General features: G+C 46.5%; 1 protein-coding gene across 2 annotated transcripts in view; it reads left to right on the top strand.

The window, feature by feature from the left end:
- Positions 1 to 24,063, top strand: part of TRAM2 (translocation associated membrane protein 2) — an 84,101-nt gene that overhangs the window by 20,938 nt on the left and 39,100 nt on the right. For both annotated transcript variants that reach the window (XM_040473760.1, XM_040473759.1), the window contains exon 2: positions 22,601 to 22,664. In XM_040473760.1, the coding sequence (XP_040329694.1) occupies positions 22,601 to 22,664 (64 nt within the window). The remainder of the gene's footprint in view (positions 1 to 22,600; positions 22,665 to 24,063) is intronic.

Below are 24,063 nucleotides of genomic sequence, written 5' to 3'. Positions count from 1 at the left end.
CTGTGAATGCCTTTCCTTTCCAGAATTGCTTCTCTCCTTTTCCCTTTCTCAGAAATCATGTAGCTTCAGTACTGCTGACTTCCTTTCCCACTTGGAAAGGTTATGAGGTTAAATAAGTGGCAATCAGCCGCTTGAAATATTTTACATTGAGGCGTGACCTGTCATAGCATCTTTTTCAGTAATAGGGATTTTGCATTTTATGAATTACTTTGTTGAAGGGTTTTTTTTTTTTTTTTTCTGTTTGAGCACCACCTTTATAAACAGATTTCCTTGAGCTCTTTCACTTAGCACAGTTGATTTAATTTCTATTTGTTCTTATGCCCAGACGCTCTGGTTTTCATGCTTGTAATAAAAATACACAGACCAAATCCTGATTTTTTTCCCACTCAATATTATATCCAAATATTTTGAGATGTTAGCATTTTTAAAAGATGAGGTTGTTCCTAAATGCCTACCAGTAAGGAATTGGTTAAATTTCAAATGGTGACGTACATCAATATACAATGTCATTGAATAATGTCCAAGACATATGGCTGTGTTTTTTAAAAAGCAGATTACAGAATGCCATATTGTTGTAGGACTTCTCCTGTAAACATTTGTTTTTTTTTATTTTTATAAAAAAATGTCTCTAAGAATAATCAGAGTGTAATCAGTGGTTTTCTCTGTGTAGTAGAATTTCATGTAGGGGCGCCTGGGTGGCACAGTCAGTTAAGCGTCCGACTTCAGCCAGGTCACGATCTCGCGGTCCGTGAGTTCGAGCCCCGCGTCGGGCTCTGGGCTGATGGCTCAGAGCCTGGAGCCTGTTTCCGATTCTGTGTCTCCCTCTCTCTCTGCCCCTCCCCCGTTCGTGCTCTGTCTCTCTCTGTCCCAAAAATAAATAAACGTTGAAAAAAAAAAATTTAAAAAAAAAATAAAATAAAATAAAAAAAAGAATTTCATGTAATTTTTATTTTTTCTCTGTATATTTCAATAAAATCAGAAAAGTCACATTAAAGCTGTTCCATTTTAGAAAGAGAAAGATGGCGAGGTTGGATCAGTGACAGCCTGTTGCTTGGAGAGCAGGAAAGGTGAATGGATCATAGAGGGAGAGAAGCTGGAGCCTGGATGGCAGGCTGGTGTGTGTGGGTGGGATAGGGCAAGCAGGGGGAGGGGCTTCAGCAAAGCAGTTAGGAGATGCCCCACAGAGAAGCCCTTGCCCTTGATCTTAGAGAGGTCATTCTCACCTACTATAAATAAAATCTTTACTTTTCAGAAGCCTTTTGAAGAATGGCTCAGAGGGTGAAATATGGATATTTTAAACCATTCCGAGAAGCCTATACAAAAGCACCAAGAAAAATGCAAGTCAGGATTGACTAGAAGTGGAAATGAAACTTCTCACTTCCAGATATTAGCTAGAAAAGTCACATGAATGAAATAGCCTGTGTTGAAAATTTAAGCTTTTAAAAACAGCAATTGAAAATTTAAAGTTTCAATGCCAGCCCAGCAGCCCACTGTTGCCCAGTAGTGGGGCTGTGGCCACCCAGGCCACTTTTGGGTGAGACCTACTCACTTTGGTTTACAGAGCACCCCCCCTCCTCCCCCCACCCCAGCCCTTCCAAGGGCATAATAAACAGGTGCTGAGGGCAGGGCAGGACAGTATGGTCCAGGAGATTTTGTGAAGTTAGAGGACTCAACTGCCTTGAAGAATCTCCGAACCGACAGCCTCTTGCTCAGTGCTGGTAGTCTAGGACTGGGGGCTCTATTTCCCTGCCCAGGGTCTACATTTACCTGCTGTCTGGGGGTGGGTGGTGGTGGTTGCCTTATCAGCACATATTTGTTAAACCCAATTTATATGTCAAGGGAAGGGTAGGGGATGGGACAGCACTTAGCCCTGAACTTCCAGTGACTTGCCATCTGAAAGAAATGATAAGTGACAGAAAATGGTAAGTGACAAAACCACGATAAAAAATAAGGAGAAAAATGACTAGTTGTTACTTAAACTGAATACCATGATGTGCCAGGCCTTGTGCTAGACTTGACCTCCTCATCCCACTCATCCCCTCAACAATTTCTTTAATAGATTCTATTATCTCTGTCTACACCAAACAAGCTAAACAACTCCATCTCAGAGTTAGTGAGGGCAGATTTGGGATTTTAACACTGGTCTTTCTGAATCCAAAACCAAGGCTCTTAACCATCATGCACCCCTGCCTCTCAGCAAGGAGGTATAGAAAGTAGGTGCTTCAGATGGAAGGGAAGGAACCAGCATGGGTGCTGGTGGTATGATGGGGGAGAAGGCTCCAGGGAGGTGAGCTCAGAGCTGGCCCTGAAAGGAAGTCAAAGCAGAGGCATAAATGGAAGGCAGAACAGAGGGCTGGTATTTCAGGCAAGAAAAAGGGTTCAGAGAAATGAAGAAAGCAGTTAATAGGTATAATGCTACAAAAAGTTCTTGGGCCACATAGGCTTGGGAAATGCTAGGCTAAACAGGTTTATTTACTGCAAGACTTGTCAGAGCCTTTAATGTAGTAATAATGAATATTGTATATCTGCACCAAACATATTTGTTGACCTTGGAGAGTATTTCATGGAATAATAATCTAGAATATCCTTTGGCACAGCCAGGGCTGTTGTACTGAATTTGTTGGGGGAGTTGCAGTAATCAAAGGAGGAGAGGGAAGGAGGTTCAAGAATGTCAGATTAAAGAGATATATCCTCTAAGCAGTGGGGAGCCATGAAGGGGGTACCCATTGTTTATGTTATGTATAGCCTGGTTGTTCTGTTCAGGATGGTGGGGGTGGGTTGGGGTTGAGTACTGAGGCAGACCATCCAGTTAGAAGGCTCTTCTACAGGCTAGTATGAGAGGAGGGTGTCAGGCATTTTAGTAGCAGTGTGAGTGGAAATAATGGATTTAATAAAATAGTAAAGGAAAGAGCCAACAGGTGGCTGGCTGTAAGGGATGGTGGGCAGCCTAGGATATGGGCAAGTATAGGGATGTTTCCTGGGCACCAGCTTTTGGAATAAAGACATAAGGTTTGACTTGGGGTGTGCCCAGTGAGAGCTGGTGATGTGCTCTTTAGGTAGAGATGCCGGAATATCCTCCAGGAGAAAGATCTGAGTGGGGAAGGTAGATTTGAGAGTCACTGGAATCAAGGCAACCGCTGTGGCAGGGATTTCCAAGGGAGCAAGAAGGGCTGGGCTTGAACTCTATATCTGGAGGTGAATCCCTGTCCTGGCAGCGTGTGGGGAAAGATCAGTGGAAGTAGAGGAGCTTCTGTGAACATGCTTTAAAAAATAAGAACCCTGAGGCCTAGCGAGGGGATGGGAGCAGCCTGAGGCCCTACATCTGGTTTGTGTCCGAGCTTCCCCAGCACCTCCCAGTGCTTTTTCTCATTTGCTCTTCAGGGCTGCTGACTTCCTCTCCTCAGTAACATATATAGCCGTCTGGGGTTAGACATTTGCAGGTGCTCCAGGAAGGCTACAGGTGGCCTTCTGACCAGGTGTGGCCACAAAATGCCCACCAGGACTTTTGGCTTGTCTGTTCTTGTCCCCTAAGCCTTTCTGCAGGGCGGCAGAAGGGCCTGTGTGGCCTGGGGGTCTTGTTTGCTGGACTGTCTCCTCTGAATCTTTCCCCTGCGCCGCCCCCCCACCCCTTCTCACCCCCCCCCAACCCCCCCGGACTGGGGTAGGGGAGCCTGAAGTGTCTGTCTTTGAGGCTGGAGACCAGGATGTCTGCGCGGGACTGCTGGCTCTCTGTGCCCTCCACCTTGCCTGGCCTCCTCCGTCTGGGGCTGAATATGGCCCAGAGCCTGCTTGTCAGCACGTGGCTTGGGTTTCCGTGTTAACGTTCCCAAATTGGGATCGAGGAGGATTGAGTGTCCGTGCTGTCTGATCATGCTGAGCCTTCTCCAGCAGGCAGCTGCGAACCTTTCAAAGGGCTGTGTGTAATTGGTTTGGGAGATGTTGGCGGGGGAGGGTGGGGACTGAGACGGGGACAAAGAAGTCAGTTTTTAAAAGAAAAAAAAAAATAAATGAACTTAACAGCCTTGGGACATTTGGGTGGGGCGTGGCATTTGGGTACACTGAAACCCCTTTCCTCTTTACCTTCATATTTTTTCCACTTCCAGAGCCCCATTTGGCCGGTGCCTTACTGACCCCTGCAGACCCCTTCCGTGTAAATACAGCCTCTGTCTCCCACCCCCTCGCTCATTATGCATTCCTTTAATCTGACCCGTCTCCAGGTCGCCAGCTGGCAGAGACTCAGCAGATTCCGAACCCCAGCTGGTGCCAGAGTGTTTACACGGGCAGGGAAGCTTGGCAGACAACTTGCCCCTGGGCTACTCAGCTGTAGGAAAAGGTAGAAAGACATCCTGGAGATGAGTGGCCCCGTTCATTCTCGTTCGTTCTCGTTCGTTCGTTCGTTCGTTCGCAGACTCACCCTCCTCCCTCATTCACCTTCCCCCTCCTGCCTCCCCTCACTCCAGTTCTTGCTCTATCCTGAAAAAATAGGAGGGAAAAGAATTTCTTTGTGTCAGAAGAGGTGCTGGGCTAGGGCTCCCTGGCTTATCCCTTCCATCTAATGTAGCACTTGGGGCACATAAGGCAAAGAACCTTTCACTTCCTGACAGGAGTTGGTCAGAGATGATTTAGAAGCCATTCTTTGTCAGTATAAAGTCAGTCCCCAGGGGCGCCTGGGTGGCGCAGTCGGTTAAGCGTCCGACTTCAGCCAGGTCACGATCTCGCGGTCCGTGAGTTCGAGCCCCGCGTCGGGCTCTGGGCTGATGGCTCCGAGCCTGGAGCCTGTTTCCGATTCTGTGTCTGCCCCTCCCCCGTTCATGCTCTGCCTCTCTCTGTCCCAAAAATAAATAAAAAATGTTGAAAAAAAAATTAAAAAAAAAATAAATAAAGTCAGTCCCCATTCATAGTGGGTGTGATCTTGCAGAATCAATACTAAAAGCTATGTCATCGAGTGTTCCTGATGCCAGACCTGGGATTTGTTAATGCAGCCTGAGGTCAGTGGTGTCCTCAGGGGCCTATGTTCTCCTGTGTCCTCGGTAAAGGACCCCTGGGACACTCAGACGGGTGATCACTGATCCCCGGTGAGGGTTGTTTTGATCGGATTTTGTGAGAAGTCAGTTCCAGGGTGTCCCGTACAACAAAAGCTAGTCATCGTCAGCACCACTGGCATTCGGAACTTAGCTGGCCCAGAGAGAGGGATATTTCCAGCATGTATGTATGGGAGAGAGTTTTCCTGACGGGAAGTGCCCCATTGCCAGGGGTTGTATTGAGGTTAATTATCATCATGCGGTGTTAGTATTAAGTCTCTTATTTGAGGAGCAGAATTGCATCAGTCAGGGTCCCACAGGAAACAGATGGGGTGTTTAGAGCAAGGTATTGAAGGCACCATTAACAAGGGTACAGACAGGATCAGGGGAAACAGATAAAGGATGGTAAAGCACCCCGGAGTTTACAAAAGTGTGAGATAGCCCTAAGCCTGAGGGGACCAGGGATGGAGCACATACAGAACTTCTTCAGACGTAAGGAGGAAAGGGAAGATGTGGGGGAGGTAATGCCGGGAGCTGTGGCTGAAGGAGGGGGGCCGGACCTTTGATGTAAATCCGGGTCACTGCCACATCTGCCCAGCAGGGAGGGAGCCAGGTGACAAGCTCCCTCCTTGAGCTCTCTCATCTCCTGCGGATTCATCTGAAGCCAGCGGTCCTGGAAGCCCACTGATGCCTGCTCCATAAAGGTCACCTGCTCTCTGCTCTGGGGCATAGGGACAGAGTGGAGAATGGACCCGGAGGGCCAAGTGGGGAGTTGTCCAGCCCAGTAGCACTCGCACAGTCTATTTCCTATTTGAATCCTGCCTCACTTACACCCACAGGCAATCGGAAAAGGTGGCAGGGCAAGACTGACGCTCTTGAAATACTGCAGACTCTAACACAGGATTTCTGGACAGATGTTTCCTGACTGCAATAAAGCCAAAGAGCGTAACGCATCCACCTTCAGCTACTTACTGCCTTGGTCTCTGGTGAGACCAGGATGGCCCTCGCTTCTTAAAAGTGGCACTACATCACATGCGTCCATTTCCATCTTTTGCGGCTAGCTCAGATGATACTCAAGTACCACTTAAACCCATTTCCTTCTCTTACCCTTACTCTACTCTTTGCACGCTCAGCCCTCAGGGACTAGGAGGAGTTTCCAGTGTAGCATTAATGGGATTCTAATCACCGTGTCCAGTTACCACCAGTCTTTGACTATTGGTATCCATCAGGAAATTACTTTCGTAACAGCTTCACGTGGAGGTGCTCGGGCTCACTTGTCCATTAAGTAACTGATAAAATTTAATTGGTAAATTATGAAATATGGGACCGCTTTTAGAGTTTTGCGGCTGGAAATAGAGCTTGAATCTTCAGGTTACAGTGTTGTTTGCCTTTCTTTGAGGGAAGCAACTGTTTCTTTATCTGGGCTTGGATGGTTTGGGGAAGCAAGGTTTTGAAATGCACGTTGTGCTGGAATTGGCACGTCTCTATTGATGAACTAACTCAGAGGATGGAGACAGTTGACTTTGGGGCCCAGTAACTCTTAGAATAAATGAGTGGATGGATGAATGGATAAAAGCTTTAAGGACTCTGAGAGCCAGATCTCCTTTCCTCTTTTCATTTTAGACTTGTTTGAAACAGATGAGGACACCTGAGATCGAAAGTTGGCCCGCACAGAGGATAGTCCCCCAAAGCCACCATGATGATATTAAGCTAGAAGGTGCTAATCTGGGTCCCCTTCGTGTGCTTTCTCAGCACAGTAATGACGCTTTTCTAACCCTGAGCCCCTTCCCCTCTTCTTATCCCCAATCTAGGTCTTTCTAGCTTAGCTCAGTGTCTCCCAGAAGCCTTCCCAGAGGAGATCATAAATCTCCAAACCCAGAGAACTTAACTGATATTTACTGAGTCCCTCCTTAGTACCAAGGACCCTGGGCATGCAAATATGAATATAGCCATGGTCTCTGCCTTGAGAAACGAAAAGAGCCTTCATTTCTCCTTTGCCTAATTGTGTCCAGATCCATGACATCTTTTCCTGTCTTAAAACTAGCTTTTCACAGATCAAAGTCTTGCTTTGATCATTAGTTTTTAGACACATTACTCGGGTAGCATGGTGGTGAAGAATCCAGACGTCCTAGTCTGATGAATCTCGAGATCCAGTTCTCTCTTGGGACTTATTAGCCATGTGCCTCTGAGCAAGTGTCTCAAGCTTTCTGAGGCTCACTTGTTCTGTACAGTATGGCCTCTGGGAGTATGAAAGGAGATAATTTCTGTCCTGGCACGTGGTAGGAGCTCAGTAAATAATAGTAGTGCCAGTAGCAGAGGCAGCCGAAGTTTTTCTAGAGTTGGAGGTTAAATGAGGTAATCCTGTTTGGTGTTGAGCACAAGGCCTGGCATTTACTCAGATCTTACACGTTAGTTGTTGTTCTTTACAGGGTTCTTGAGGGTTACATGGGGTAATCATAGAAAGTGCCTCAACCTTGCCTGGCTCGCCGTAAATGGTCAATAAAAGGCAGTTGGTTTTATCACTTCTGAAATAAGGGAGTTGGGCTAGATTGATAACCTAGCTCCTGATTTTGGTCTCTGAGGGAAGAAAATGAGTCTTACAAGTTTTTGTTTTTTTTTTTAATTTTTTTTTCAACGTTATTTATTTTTGGGACAGAGAGAGACAGAGCATGAATGGGGGAGGGGCAGAGAGAGAGGGAGACACAGAATCGGAAACAGGCTCCAGGCTCCGAGCCATCAGCCCAGAGCCTGACGCGGGGCTCGAACTCACGGACCGCGAGATCGTGACCTGGCTGAAGTCGGATGCTTAACCGACTGCGCCACCCAGGCGCCCAGAGTCTTACAAGTTTTCAGATCTACTGTAGCCTTGGGCCTTGCCTGGATGATGCACTCAAATATTTTGTGATTGATTACATGTTTCTAACTCTGTTTTTCTAGAGGTGTTTCTAAGCAAATGCATGTTTCTGGAGTGTGAAAAAAATGTCTTACCAGCTAGCTTTGCTCATGTGTGTGCCCGTACATGTGTGCGCGTGCGCGTGCGTGCACACACACACACACACACACACACACACACACTGCTTTCCTTGACACATCTGTTTAGAAAACCTGGTGTGGCCATTGTGAGATGTGGGAAAAAAGCCCCAGAATCACCCCTGTGGCCATGGCAGCAGTCACAACAGGTCTCAGAACAGGGACCTTGGCCCATGGCCAGATACTTATCTGCGTGTCTGCGGGTTCTGATTCCGAACCCCGTCAGTCTGGCCAGAGACAGCACAGGCTGATGGAATGATAGGAAGCCAGAGCCTCCTCGTGGCCCTCTGACCAGCACCCTACCCCGGGAACCCACAGAACAGCTATCCTTTTGCTAATCCATCCAGGTGACCCTGCCTCTCCCTCTTGGGAAATGAATGAAAGTAGTCATGGCCACCCAGAGTGATAGTGTAGCACTGGTTCAAAGGAATTGACTAAATAGAGGGCATAAACGTTTCCTAGTCTTGCTGTGAATATAGTTGGGGGGGGTGTTAATTTTGGTTTTGCGTCTCTCCCCAAACCCCCAAGTCCTTGGTAATCTTCTTTCACTTGTCTTTTCCTCCTCTGATTTATATCGATTCAAGGCACATTGATCGAGCTGCTTCTCTGTATCTGGTATTTGTATCTAGACACCGTCAGAGCTTCGGAGAGAGGGATCTTGGGGAACCAGGAGGTATGGGGCCTGACCAGGAAGCTGCCCAGGACTGGTGTTCTCTTAGGGCATCCTCCTGCGGTTCTAGGTGCCGTTAAGAAAGAAGTTTCCTTTGGATGGATGTATTCCTCTCCAGCTCCCCCTACTCCTGTGCATATCCAACCACTCTTCTCTCATTGTCTTTCTCTCACGAATCGACTCGTAGGTTCAAGCTTCCCCCATCCCCTCCCTGACCCCCCTCCCCCCATCTAGCTCCCAGCCACCTGAACAAGCTTTATGGACCTTCGTCTCCACTCTTCCACTTCACATTCACCCACGTACACTGACTTCCCTCCTTCCTAGAACGTTTACCCTGCGAGGACCCAGTAACCTTCTGGTCCCCAAATCTAATGGAGTCTTTATGCATTCATTTATTCCTCAAATATTTTTGGAAATCTCACTGTGTGCTGAGCACCATTGGGACCCATCAGAGAGGAAAAAAATAAAATAAATAAATAAATAAATAAATAAATAAATAAATAAATAAGACTGCTGCCCCTGTGCAGTCTGCATCTCAGCCCCCAGTTGACCTGTTCTCCCTGAAGCTCTCCTTGTGCTGAGCACGGGCTCCTCACTGCTCACCTCCCTTGGCTGCTGGGGCCCTTTGGCTTTCCTCTGGCCTCTGACTGGCCCTTCTCAAGTCTCCCCTTCCCAGCCCTGGACTTCCGTTGTGTCCCTGTTGATGTCGTCACCGTCTACAACATTTTGAGTTAACTGTCATAACACCTAGCATATCTTATTGGAATTATATGTTTGTGCATCTGCTTCCTGAGCAAGCCCCGGGCACCCCTCTTGACTACTTTTCCACCTTAATTTATCGTGCCATTGAATCTTCTGAAAATCACCCATCACTGTCATGCGTCTGTGCCGTTACCTGAATCCAGGCCCGCGTCATCCCTTGTTGCGGCAACCTCCTTCCTAACCTTTCCACGCTGCCCGGCTCACCTCCCCTTCCCCAGCCCACCCTCCACACACTGAGCAGAATGCACTTTCTGCAGTGGAAATCTCACTGTATCTTCCCGTTAAAAATCGTAGGTGGCTACCTCCCACATGTAGGATAAAGTCCACTTTTTATACCTGCCATAAAGGACCCTTCATAGACCTGCTTTCTGCCAGCCCTCCAGCCTCATCCCCATCTACACTCAGACATTCATTTTTCCTGGGAATTACATTTCTTCTACTTCTCGACCCTTAGTGCAGGCAGCCCCTTTCTGGCCTTCTTTTGGCTCATCCGTCCCTTAGAATACGGGTGAGGCAGAACCTCATTGGTGATGTTCCCCATGGGATGGGGTGGTTAGGGGACTCAGTGCGCATTTCAGTCAGGGGACCCCCCACTGGTCTCTTGAATTGCTTGCGTGTGCTGTAGTCCCCCTCATCTGCGGTTTCCCCTTTCGCGGTTTCAGTTACCTGCGGTCAACTATGGTGCGGAAGCAGATGATCTTCACATGGTCAGTAGCCTGATGCTACGTCACGAGGCTACGCCATTCACCTCACTTCGTCTCATTATGTAGGCCTTTTATCATCTCACGTTGTCACAAGAAGAAGGGCAAGTAGGGAACGGTGAGATATTTTGAGAGAGAGACCTCATTCACATAACTCTTATTACATATTGTTATAATTATTCTGTTTTATTATTGTTGTTGTTAATTCCTCACTGTGCCTAATTTACAAATTAAACTTGATCGTAGGTATGTGTGTTTGTATAGGAGAAAACATAGTATACGTAGGTTTCGGTACTGTCCCCACTTGCTGGCATCCAGTTGGGGTCTCAGAACGTATCACTCACGGATAAGGGGGGACTACTGTACCTGCTAATAACGATGGTTTTGTTGTGTTATAAGTAAGCTTTTACAGACTGGTTTGTCTGACTGGGCTCTACATTTGGGTATTGCCTTTCCTGTCTGGGATGGTGTTTGGATTAGGAGGGGTAGGGGGGCATTCTTGTGTCTCGGATTTGAGGGGCCAAAGCTCGGAAATGTGAGGTGGGGTACCTGTGGAATCCTGTGATGCCAGCTGGGGATCTTGATTCTCTCCTAGGCACTAGGGAGTCATGGGGGACTGTAGAACAGGGCCTGTAGTGTTTTAGCAAGATGGATCTGTCATCTTTCTTGGTGTAGTCGGGAAATGGCAGAAAGAACAGTCAAGGATAGTCCTTCAATCTGCCCTCTGCAGGCCGTGGCCTTGGTTCCTGCCTCAGGGGGACAGAGCAGTGGCTAAAGAGTGAAAGGAGCAGACCCACATTCCCACACCCAAGGCCTTGGCAGGGGAGAGTCTTTCCTCTTTCCCTCCCACTCGGTGTGTGTCTGTGTGTGGCTCTGTCCTCCCCTCTGTCAGCTCTCACTGTGTGATTGTCTTGCATGGAGATTATCTGTGTTTCTTGGCCAAAGTTTAAGGTCACTGGTGTCCCAGGCAGTTCCTGTTTCTTTTTGTATCCCCCTGAAATACAGTTACCCAGTGGACCCAGGCGAGGGGACACCTGGCCTCCTGCCTCTTGCTCTAAGGCCGGGATTTATTATATCAAGTGGGGTGTTGCACATCAAGCCTGGGATGAGGGTGCCTGCAGCCTCCTGTCAGCCTCTGAGGACCAGCTGTGAGTTCAGATTGAGGTCCAGCCTCTCCCTCTGATGGTTGGTTTGCTCCTCAGGCTGTCTTTACCCTGTGTGAGGTCACAGTCAGTCGCCTGGGGTGCTGAGAGGCTGGGCAGAGAAAAAGCACACCAATGTTTAGATGTTATTTAAAATACCACTTTCTGGGGTGCCTGGGTGGCTCAATCAGTTAAGTGTCTGACTTCGGCTCAGGCCATGATCTCGCAGTTCATGGGTTTGAGCCACACACCGGGCTGTGTGCTGACAGCTCAGAGCCTGGAGCCTGCTTCAAATTTTGTGTCTCCTGCTCTCTCTGTCCCTCCCCTGCTTGAGTGTGCTGCCCCCCCCAACAATGAATAAAATAAAATAAATTACCACTTTCTATTAGTAAAATGAGTTCTGTGGTAACGTATATTGCCAGATCTGTGGGGTGCGGGGAGAGGGAGATACCTTGGAATATGGCATTCTACCTAAATATTGACATTTGCCCAGACTTTGCTTATTAGGTTTAGGGGTATGGAGAGATTGGTTTGTGGCACATTGTGGGTAGTGTTTACCTCCAGCCATGCCTTTGGGGTTAGATTTGTATTTTCTGTTTATCTGTAGCACATTTTGGGGGGATCTCTTGTCTTTTAAGTTGTTGTTTTTCTTCTCCACTTTGAAGATGATTCAGAATATCCCCTGTGAATATTATTTGCTGACAAATAAGGATATTTGAGTGCTAGATGTTTTTCATTAACCTTCTTGGCCTTGATTTAATTCACTTGAATCAAATCATCATCATTAAGTTCTGTTTATCAGGTGCCCCCATTCAGGTGGTCCTTGACGGGTCTTTGCAGACTCAGGTGTAACAGGCTGGATGCCAGCCCAGAATGGGGTTACAATGCATGTCCCGTAGGAGCGGGAGGCGTTGTAACACAGAGAGTGGTAGGAAGTAAAGGTGTGATGCGGAATCAAGATGCACATTTAAGAGCTCCCTTGCCTGACCTCAACTCCTTGCCCTGTGTGGAAGAGAATGGCTCTTACTGGTATTAGGATGGTACCATGGTGGCCCATTCACGGGGCCTGTTCCTTAATCCCTTTCACCCCTCAGTGGAGTAGGGGTATGCAGAAACTGGGACAGCAGAGATCACACATCTCAAATTCCTACAGACTGGCTTATTTGCAAACCTCACTTATTTGCCTTCTAGCCCTGGTTCTCAGTTTAAATATGGACAGAGGTGGACCCTCTGAGTCAGGATCTCTCTTTAGGTGCCCTGACACAGATAACTAGAAGAATCTGAAAGCTCCCTGTGTGAGTCAGCCGTCAGCCCCCTGATGGGCCTAGTGTATGGCCCTTGGAGATGGCTTCACTTCACTCCATCCCTGTGAACTCACAGTTCATTTTTCTAGTAAGCTCTAATCCACATGGCTGGCTCTTCAGACAAAACATGGGGATCAACATACTGCTGTTTTGAGTTGGATACTTTCCAGAAGGTAGAGACTAATTAAAGATGGTTGCAGGAGAGGGATCACTTTCTGCCTTCTCTTTCTTTCCTGAGTGTAAACAGATGAAGGCCAATACACCTGGGCCCCGCCTGGTCCAGCTACCCTGGGTTTTTGGAGCCCCTGAGTAATCCTTTCATTTCCTCAAGTACCAGGAAACGCCATAAGTTCCTCGAGGATGATTCTCTCTGGCACCCACTTATGATGATTGATGACGGTTAGCAACTTGCTGTCGCAGACAAATCTGTAACGATTCGAATTACCCCCTTTGTGCTTCCTGCTTTATGGAGCTAAAGCTTCTTTAAAAACCACAGCTGATCGACACTGTGGCACTGTGCGGTGGTCTTCTTCTGCAGTCTAGTCTAAAATGTTACCCAGTCTTTATTTATTTATTTTTTAATGCTTCTTTATTTTTGAGAGAGAGTGAGTGGGGTAGGGGCAGAGAGAGAGGAAGAGATAGAGAATTGAGAGTAGGCTCTGCACTGTCATCATAGAGCCCAACATGGGGCTCGATCTCACAAACCGTGAGATCATGACCTGAACTGAAATCAAGAGTTGCACGCTTAACCAACTGAGCCACCCAGGGGCCCCTAAAATGTTACCCAGTCTTAACTTGCAACCTGAAATGCCACACTCCAAGACTTTTTCATTTTCCTATTTCGATTTTTAATTTATTTTTAATTATATATTTACTGTTTATATTCTGTCTGAATAGGTGGCTTTTGGTCACATTGAGAAATATTTTGTTCAGACCAACAAAACATGTGTTTTGGGACTATCCACAGTGCAACCAGCCATCTGAACTCCACCATGCAGTGCAAGAGAGATACATCCGAAGAGTATTGACATTCTAAATTATCTTATGTGAATACTTCTTTATTTTTCTTTAGTTTTTAGCTCCCACAAGGAATGATTTATGAGTATGCTTGCTGTCCAAATGGCGGGATAGCTATTGGGATGTGCAGTTGGGAGAGTGCAGTATATAATCAACTAGAATGCTAGAAATATTGGTCAAGGGGTCTTTTTTTTTGAGGGGGCAGATGAGGGGTATATATACTAAGGCCTTGAGAGAAGAAATACATTCATATGTTACCTAAGGCTATCTGTAGGGCACCAGTAGATCAAGTTCAATCTATGTAAACCGATTGCCTAAATATGTAGTCTTCCTGAAGTTGTCATTCAGTTGTGGATATAAAGGCAGTGGAGGAGAGCTGGCTTTAGGCTACCTCCTGTCTTTCAGTACATAATTAACTTCCCAAATTGGGGATGGATCACATGACAAATTCAGTCTTCAGATGCATTTTGTTTAAGCCCATCTTCAAAGATTTTTAAAACTCTGGAAGTGACCCTTTCTAAATTCCTGTTTATCCCAATATAAAATTGAGACCTTGGAACTGATGAGTATAACAAAGTGGGTAATAACAATTTGATCATGGCCGTTCTGATTATGGACTTTTCTCATAAATATGTATTGTCATTTTTAAGTCCAAAACAGAAAAGTGTGATCGTCGCTGTTCATAGTGAGTCTGTTCAACGTTGTGAACGTGGGCTCGTGGAGAGTCCGTTGTGTGTGTGCTTGTGTAGCTTTGCTAAATTCTTATATCAAGGCAGTTTTTCAAGTGAGAAAACCAGGATGTCTAGGCGTTGCTGAAAAAATCACACAGAAAGGTACTGTCAGAACTCTGCCTCCTGGTTTCAGGCGCTCGGCCCTCCCAGCCAGCTTCTGGTCATCCAAAACGTAGAATTTCGGAACGCAGGAGTGAAAAGCATCTTTGTTTCAGCTGTATCTGCCTTTCATTGAGTGACAGAGGGGCTGCAAACCTGGTCCATTGAGTCCTGCTCATGTACTTGCAGGTGACCAGCCCGCCACCCAGGGTTCTCCTGAAGCAGGAGCCCCGGGGAGCAAATGCTTGGGGCTAAAAAACTCTTTATTAAAAAAAAAAAAAAATCTTCCCCACCAATTGGGCGTAACTTTCAAATGTTTTCCTGTCTGACTGAAATTTTCCTATGCACTGCCTCAGCAGAAAGATGCAAAATCAATTTTGGGGAATTCTGAGCTGAGACTGTTTGGCTTCCAGAGAGCAGAGGCTGAGCTGGGGGACAAGGACGTTTCACTTGGCCGCCCCCTGTGCTTCTTGGGAGGAGGGGCGCCATGCTGGCTGTCCCTCGTGGGGTCAGGGTCCCCCATGTGCTTCTCTTTGTGTCCTGGGCCCTAGGAGGGGGTGGTGGTCGTGCGCGGGACAATGGCGGCTGGAGCAGAGCTGTTTCTGTGAAACAGGCCACATACCCTCTCCTGTCCTCGGTGGCTGGTCCTCCACCCCAGCCCCCTTCCAAGGGCCCACGCGTGCTTGTGACTGCCAAGAAATAAAGAGAACTGGCCAGATCTGAGGGTGAAATACTACCGAAAAAGAAAGCGATGAGGCTGCTTTCATTGCATTTCTTCTCTCTTATCTTTGGTGCCCAGATACCAGCTTGCATTGAAAAGACAACAGTTTGGGGCATTTGGGAACCCTGGTGTGGCCGGAGGCTGTGGCTGGCAGGCTGGTCTACGGTGGGTTGGCTCAAGAGGCCTTGCTTTTCCTCGCCCTGTCAGATACAGGTGATACCCAGGCCCTGTCTCCACAAGGTGGAGAAGCAGTAATATGGTTCAGACTTGGGATGACCTCCCAGCGAGCTGTCAGCATGAGGCTGTGCTTTTGGGGGTTGATGAGAAATGGAATCCTGAAATGATAGCCTTTTGGAGCGGAGGGTGGAGAGGATCTTTAAGGACATCCCTTCTGACCACCTTAGTTGGCTTTATCCTTTCCACCTTATCTGTAAAATGGGGATATTATTAGTACCTACCCTTAGGGTTGTTGTGAGCATTACATGAAATAATTTATGTCAAGCACTTGGAACTGTGCAAGGTGCAGACTAAGCACTTGATAACACTAACTGTCCTTTTTGTTGTTGTTGTTAATGGATGAGAAACCTGGGATCCAGAGAGGTAAAATACCTTGCCTGTGGTCACCCAGCTGCCCAGGAGCAGAACTGGGACTGGAATCCAAGCCCAGTATGCTTTGCCAAAAGCAGCTATTTCACCGGCATCTTTGGTCTCATTGCAGCCAAGAGCTCGGATTCATGTGCCCCTAATAGAACACGGCATGCGGAATGATTTTAGTTTTGTTATGGCTACACAAGCATGCTCAACATCACTGTGTTTGTGCTTGATGCCCTGTTTTAGTTAAAAGTTCAGTGAAGCTGTGTGTGTGTGTGTGTGTGTGTGTGTGTGTGTGTGTGTGTGTTTGAGAGACAGAGAGAGAGGGAGAAAGGAGGGAACGAGGGAGATGTGGCTCCCCCTCCATAATTTAGTGTACCCCTTTAGTGTATTAGCACATTTTCACTTTTAACCTTTCACCCACTGAACCTGGCATTTAAAATGCTATTAAACTCAATAATGTTTCCTATAAACAGCCTTAAAGGGATGGGAGATAATTGGAATGACATTTTTAATAGGCTCCTGTTTCTCAGCCCTGTGTGCTCTGCAAACCCAGTGAGAACTTGCAGAGAGCAGCTTGTTAGCTGTTTTGTCCTTGCTCTGAGGTTGGCAGAGGGTTATGGGGTGAGGTTTTGGGGTGCCTTTTAAAGAACAAAGTGGCTTTTATGCTGGAGAAGTAGAATTGCTTTTTTTGAGTAGTCTTTTTTTTTTTTTTTTTTTATTTTATAATTAATGAACATGGTGAATGCAGGAACCAGTCACTCCTTCCTCCTTCAGATGCCTCCAAGAAAGCACAGAGCAAATTTCTGGCCACCTTAGCCTATGAGAAGGACTTCCTGGACTGCATTTTTGTGGATCAGTCTCATTCCTCACTCTTCCTCTCTGCCTCTAGTAGATAGTTTTTGTTCCTTTCCTGCTTCTGTTTTATGTCACCATTCTATTTTATGTGCCATATTGTGAATATCCTAAATGTTTTTGGGGAACACATTTTTAAAAAATCACATTGAAGGGCACCTGCGTGGTTCAGTTAGTTGAGTGTCTGACTCTTGGTTTTAGCTCAGGCCATGATCTCGTGATTTGTGGGTTTGAGCCCCACATCGGGCTCTGTGCCGACAGTGCAGAGCCTGCTTAGGATTTGCTTTCTCTCCCTCTCTTTACTCCCCTCCCCCACCACCTCTTTCTCTCAAAATTAATAAATAAATAAACTTACAAAAATAAAAATCAGATTGAATGTGCCTTTTCTGCTTATACAATTGTGAGGTCTCAGGAGACCATTGTACCCCTCTGGGCCTCACGTTTATCTTCTTCATCCGTGAAACAGAGGTACTGATGTCACCTTACTGAGACAGACTAAAATGGGGGGGGGGGGTAAGCATGGCCGCCTATAGAGAAAGATGCAGGGCCTCGAATGGTTTCTGCTGCTATGACCCAGCGGTTAGGGATGGAAAAACACTGGAATTTGGTGTTTTTGCCTTAATCAGAGTCCCAGATCCTATTCTCTCAGAATCATGTCCAGAAAACCTCTGTTAAGCAACCATCTGTGGTTACTAACTATGGCTGCTTGCACCATTAGTTCATCAACTAGGTATGTATGAGATGCCTACTACGTGCCTCGCACTGGGCTGGACCCCAGGGAGAGGGAGAGGACATGCAGATGATGGGCCGAGGGGCAGCCAGCTGAGCACAGCACTGGCTCCCCTACCTCATCGCTGTATTCATTTAACAAGAGCTCCCTGAGTGCTGGCTGTGTCCTCGGCACCATTGGAGGTGATGGTTTGGAGATAATCGAGACGAGGAAGATCCACACTTTCCTGGAACTTGTATTCCAGTGAATGGAGAGTGTAAAAACAAGGAAAGATAAACCCTATAAAGCTATACACTTACAGTGGGTAAACTTTATAGTGTGTAAATTATACCTCAAAGAGGTGTTACAAAAAATCTTGGCCCTCATGGAGTTGGCAGTCAGGTTTGTCCCAACAGTTGATCCTTGTCCTTCACACATTTTGTGCGTGCCGATGCTCCTCCTCGCTAAAATTTATTTGTGACTCTGAACATCAACACTGGGCAATTGTGTGGTCATTTGTGAACATACACACAGCAATGGAAAATTTGAGTCACCCAATGAGCACATTCCCAGCTGACATCAAACAAGACCATGCTTTGCCTTCTAGTTTCAGCTCTCCTGTTGTAAGCAAATGTCTTTTTTGTGGTCTATCCAGTGCCACATTTTTTTTTTTCATTTTTGTGCTTTTTGTTGGTGATTTTGCTGTTTAAAATGGCCCTCACCCCTGGTGCTGAAGTGCCATCTGTCGTTCCTAAGCATGAGAAGGCCCTGATATGCCTCACAGAGGATGTACGTGTGTTAGATAAGCTTCTTCAGGCATGAATTATAGTGCTGTTGGCCATGAGTTTAGTGTTCATGCTTTAGCAATATATTATAAATACAGCATCCTTACACAAAAACACACATAGTGATTGGTTGATGGAAATGTTGTGACCAGACTGTTGGTACCTAACTCTATTTCTCCTGGGAGCAGTGGTCCAGTGTTTGCTAACTCAGTGTCCGCAGTGACTTCATTGAACAGAACTACCATGAATAACAAGAATTGACTGTATATTCAGGACCAGGGAAAGAATATATATATGTACAGCCCATATAGCAAATGTCTGTCTTCTTCAAAGAAAAAAAAAAGTGAGATGATTCTTCAGTAGCTGGAGTAGTGGACTCTATACATTTATATCTCCTGTCAGAGCTCATTTTATTCTGCTGAGCTTTTTGGTGTCGAATATCATTTGACCTTGTGGGAAATATTAGTGAAAAACACTAGAATGTATAAGGAAATTTTTATTAAATAGCCAGTTATTTATATGTTGACATTAGTAAAGAAAAGTTGACCTGCACATTCTCCATGTAACTAACCATACTTCAGATACTTTGATGTACATTGAATAGATTTGTATCTTGGTCCATATGATACTGAGCTTAAGATGTGATTTAAACATTATTTATAGGCTGTAGCTCTTTTTAAATTTTTTCATTCTTTCATCCCTTGCGTCAAGTTATATAAACACAATTCAAGTTGTAATGTCAAAATAAAAGGTAATAAATTCCAAATAAGATACATGCAGAGGAAAAGCTCTCACAGAATTGGCATCGAACATACAGAGGGAGACATAAATATGGGCTGCAGAAGGTAGGAAAGCAAAGAATACAGAGAGGGTGGTAGGTTTTTACTTTACATATTTCTGAATTGTTCCTTTTTTTTTTTTTTTTTTTAAAGTTTATTTGTTTTGAGAGAGATAGAGATCAGGGGAGGGGCAGAAAGAGAGGGAGAGAGAATCCCAAGCAGGCCCCATACTGCCAGCGTGGAGCCCCACGCAGGGCTCGAGCCCATAAATTGTGAGATTGTGACCTGAGCTGAAATCAAGAGTCAGATGCTTAACTGACTGTGCTACCTAGGTGCCCCTGAATTGTTCAGCTTTTTAAAGTATGTATGTTTCTTTAGAAGTTAAAATAAAAATGTACTTAAGACATAAATTAATTAAATTCTGTGAAGGGCACAGGAAAAGTTCCTAGATAGAGAGCCTGACAGCCTTGCTTAGACAAGGTGGTGAAGGTGAGTCTCTGTGTGAGTGGCCTTGCAGACTTGGCTGCATGTGGGAGCGCTCTGGGGAGCTTAGCGACATGCTGATGCCACGAAGGATGAGGTTTAATGGACTGGGGCGGCCCAGGCATAGACATTTTAAAAGCTTACCTAGGAATTCAAATGTGTGAGCTAGAGTTGGACACCAGTACTCGATACATGGAACTATAATGTGTCTTAGGAATGGACTCTGGCCAACTTAAGGAGGCTCTCTGGGGGTTCATGCAGTTGATGAGGGTCTGGGGCACTCCAGGGCAGGGCGGTGGGAGCTGCAGAGGAAGAATCTGGTTAGGCACCTGGCACTGACCAGCAATTCCTACATTCCTGCCCAAATTTCTGAGTCCAGGAGAAGGTATCTGATTGGCTGGTCTTCTGTCCAGGGGAGAGGGCCTGGCCTTGTCATCCCTCCAGGAGGAAGGTGGTCATCAGGGTAATCCTCCAAACATGCATGTGTGCGTGTACACACATAAAACACACACAGCTGGGGACAGGTGATGCCCTCAGGGAGCAGGCAGTGGATCCTGGTCAGCCAAAACCTCATGGAGGTCCACTCCACTCCATGAAGTTAAAAGATGGGTGTGTTTCCTGGATGAAACTGAATGGAGGTTTGTGCCTAGAACATATGTAGTTTGGTAAATATACATATTTACCTAGAACATATGTAGCGTGTGCCTAGAACATATGTAGTTTGGTTTTGTGCCTGTCTGCCTGCCTTTCTCCTCTGTCTTCCCTTCTGTTTCCTCTGGCTTCCTCATCTTCCCTTGGGGGGATTTCAGCCTGAGAAGACAAAGCTTACTCGCAAAAGAAGTCATGGCGGACAGTATAGAGTCAGGCAGTTAGGTCACGGATGACCAGTGTGAGTAGAGTCAGGTACACGACCAACACATCATACACTGACGCCTGAGCCCTACTAATAACTCTCATCGCCACATCCCTAACAGCTGCCTGCAGTGAGACACCACCGTGGCTGGAGTGGTGGGGGGCTTCATGACATCATGCGTTCAGTTGGTGTAGCAGCCAGATGGTGTCAAGGAAAAGCTGTGGGCGACAGAGAGGTGACAGAGGACCACCAACGTGATAGCACTGGGGCAGCTCCTGCTAAAGAGTGGGAACAGAACAGTTGAGTGAAGCAGGCCAGCGCAGACTCAGCTTTTGATTTTCCATCTTGTCCAGTGAGCAGTTACTGAGGCCTTCCTTGTGCATCTGGGTTAGTCCCTATGTGCAGGGAGTGGCACCTGACAGGTAAAGGCATAGACAGAAAAGGTGGTATGGTGGGGGGCACAGCGGAAGAAAGCATTCCACTCTGAGCAGCTGGGGGGGGCTTGGTGGAGAGCTATAGTTGAGCTGGACTATGATGGATAAATGAGATTCTGATCGATAGAATTTGGGGAGGGGGGATGTAACAGAAGTAGGATACAAAATGAGAGGGGGTAAAACCCCCAAAAGGAAAAGTAATGGGTACCACATTTTGGCTAAACCAGTGTCCCTCTGTTCTAAACAAATACAGGCAATTGGGGGCACCTGGGTGGCTCAGTCACTTGAGCTTCTGATTTAGGCTCAGGTCACGATCTCACAGTTTGTGAGTTTGAGCCCCGCGTCTAGCTCTGGGCTGTCAGCCAGCAGCCTGCTTCGGGTCCTCAGTCCCCTCCTCTCTCTGCCCCTCCCCTGCCCATGCTCTCTCTCTCTCAAAAATAAATAATGAAAACATTTTTTACAAAAAGAAATATAGGCCATTGGACTAGAAGGGACGTTGGGAACATCCTGAAAAAGGTTTTGTGGACCACAGTAATAAGATAGATTTGGGGATGGAGGTGGGGGAAGACCTGTGGATTTGGATAGGGCTTTGTGTTTTCCAGAGCGCCTTCTTATCCCTAGTCTCATTTGACTTTTTCCCTGTGAGCATGACAGAACATGTCCAAGACAACAGCACAAATACATGAGAAGGCTTGTGCATCGCTGTGTGCAAAGAGCAAATGACACCCCGCTGCAGAGGAGTGGGTCTCGGTGATGGGGAGAGTGGCCACGGACAGTCACCTCCCTCTGGGTGTGTTGGGAGTCCACCCGGGGAGGGTCTTGGTTCCACGCTACTTTCTGCCATGCCCAGTGTGTTTCCCCCACACCCATGGTGCAGCCTTCAAACCTTTCTATTTAGAGGAGAACCAGCAAGTCTTTATTGCTGAGGCGTATCCAGGGCCCCCCTCCTCACCTGGCCTCCTCCCCTGCTCCACAACAGTGTGGATGGTACTTCTGAGCCCCAGCTGCACATCAGAAACATCTGGGGAGCCTTCAACCACACCCACAGTTGGGCCAGCGCTACCCAGATATTACAAGCTGGTATATTACAAATGTCCCTGATTTTTGTGGACAGGGAAACTGAGGCTCGGGTGTAAGGTTACACCTAGCAAATGGCCGAGGCAGCATTTGAACCCAGGTAGTTATCCTTAAAGTCCAAGCTTTGAATCCCCACATTTTGTCATCTCTTCTCTGCAGGCTGAATTGCCAGGGTACTGATTTGGTTATTAATAACCAGGTGACAACCATAGATTTTTCACAACACAAGATTTTATTTAAAGGCAGCTTTCGAAATAAACAAGCCAGCAGTGGGGGGCATTATGTCTTGTCCTGTGTCCCGCAACACACTGGATGTGAAATTAGCAGCTGGAGTTCTCTGTTTCTGAAGCTCAGGTGTAGACTTTTGGGGCTGCTGTCCAGTGTGCCGTTAGCCTGTGCGCTGGGGGGAACCCCAGCTAGGTCTGAAGCTTCTTGAAGTCCGTGTCCTCATTTCCTGTTAGTTTCTGCAATCCAAAACGCCGGGTACCTGGAATGAACTTAATACATACTTGAATGAATGGCAGGCAGATTTGTACAGCCCTCGGCTGCCAAGCACAGCTTGTTTCGTTTTCATCCTCAGTGGGTCCAAGTCTAGATACCGTGCAGGGCCCCACGCTGTTTTGTTGGGTTTTAGTGCAGGTATTGGGAGGCTTGTCATTAAAGGTAAACGGGGAAACAAACAGTGCAAACTCCTCCTTAGGTGAAACCCTTCATTGGACAGGTCTGTGGGTCCGAGATGCAAAAGGGGTGGGCCCTGGGGGCTGGTAGCAGGATCCACTTGTTTCTTTTGATGTGACCAAGAAACTAAATTGGAACATTTTCCCTTTATTTTACAGGTCACCGCCAAGACTGCCTTCCTATTTATTTTACCTCAGTATAACGTTAGCGTGCCTACAGCAGGTAAGGAAAGCACTAGTCTCTGTCTCTCCCTGGCCCTGTTAACTCTGAAGGACTTGGACTTTTCAGATATTGAAGCTCAGCATCCACCATTGTAGGACCGTTAAGATGCAGCTGCAGGTCACTCACAGCCCTCGGCCTGTGGCTCTGCAATCTTGGGGTTCTCAGGTCCCCCACCACCAGGAAGCAGGCATTGCACCTCCCTTTCAGTTGCAAAGCCCTGGGTGTCCTCTCGGTGAAGAAAGGGGAAATTTTTGTTTGCTGAATCTACTTCTTTCTTCAGTAATACAGAGGTGAATTGACTTGACTTTAAGGTGAGATTCTCTTCTTTGCCTAGCTGAAGGACTCTGGGGGCAAATCCCTTAACCCATGGCATACAGAGGATATAGTTTCTGTAGCCAGACTCTGGGGAAATCATGCTTCGGGGGCAGCCAAATCAATTCCTTCACCTGAGGATCAAAGTGAGAGACACTAGCAAGAGAGCAGGAAAACCCAATGCTGGTGAAGGAAGAGATAGGAAACACCGTGGCCAGCACTGGCAGTCAGGAGACACGGCAAACGCTCGCTGGTCCCAAGGCACACCCCAGCCCTGGTGGGCACACTGGATTGTCTTGCTCAGTGCCACGTGGTCCAAGGTCAGGTTCCGCCTTCTCTACTCCTGTCCCTCACGCTTTTTTTTTTTTAATTGAAGTATAGTTGAGACACCATGTTACACTACCTACTCCTGTCTCTTGAAAATCCTAATAACTAACACACCGCTAGATCCAGTGGTACTTACCATTTACTAATTTAAATTTTTTTAGCTTTTTTTCTGTTTTTAAAAACATTGTGCTAAATTTAACATAACATACAATTTACCATCTTAACCCTGTTTAAGTGTACAGTTCAGGGGCACTAAGCACATTCACACTGTTGTGCAACCATCACCACCACCCATCTTGCAAAACTGAAACTCTGTACCCATTAAACAGTAACTCCACACTCCACCCCCCACCCCTTCCCTCCAACCCCTGGCAACTCCCATGCTACTTCCTGTCTCTGTGAAGTTGACTATTCTAGGTACCTTATGTAGGTGGAATCATATAGTTTTTGTCTTTTTGTGACTGGTTAAAATTCCTTGTATGGAAACATATTTCAAAATGACTCCCAGAGGAAATTTATAAAATGCGGATAAACACAGGAAGGTAAAAATCACCTGACACCACCACCGACCCAACCACTACAGTTAAGGAATATTGATTCTTAACCCAATTTTTTGCTTTCAGCATATGATGAACCTTTTTTCCAAGCCATTAATTAATTATGATTCTATTCGATAAGATATTTTGAAAAGCTGCAGACTTTCTCCTTTCTTTCTTTCTTTCTTTCTTTCTTTCTTTCTTTCTTTCTTTCTTTCTTTCTT

This window comes from Herpailurus yagouaroundi, unplaced genomic scaffold (genome assembly GCF_014898765.1).
Source record: "Herpailurus yagouaroundi ecotype Mexico unplaced genomic scaffold, PumYag 139, whole genome shotgun sequence".
Classification (NCBI taxonomy): Eukaryota; Metazoa; Chordata; class Mammalia; order Carnivora; family Felidae; genus Herpailurus; species Herpailurus yagouaroundi.
This window is presented reverse-complemented; position numbering and strand designations above follow the sequence as displayed.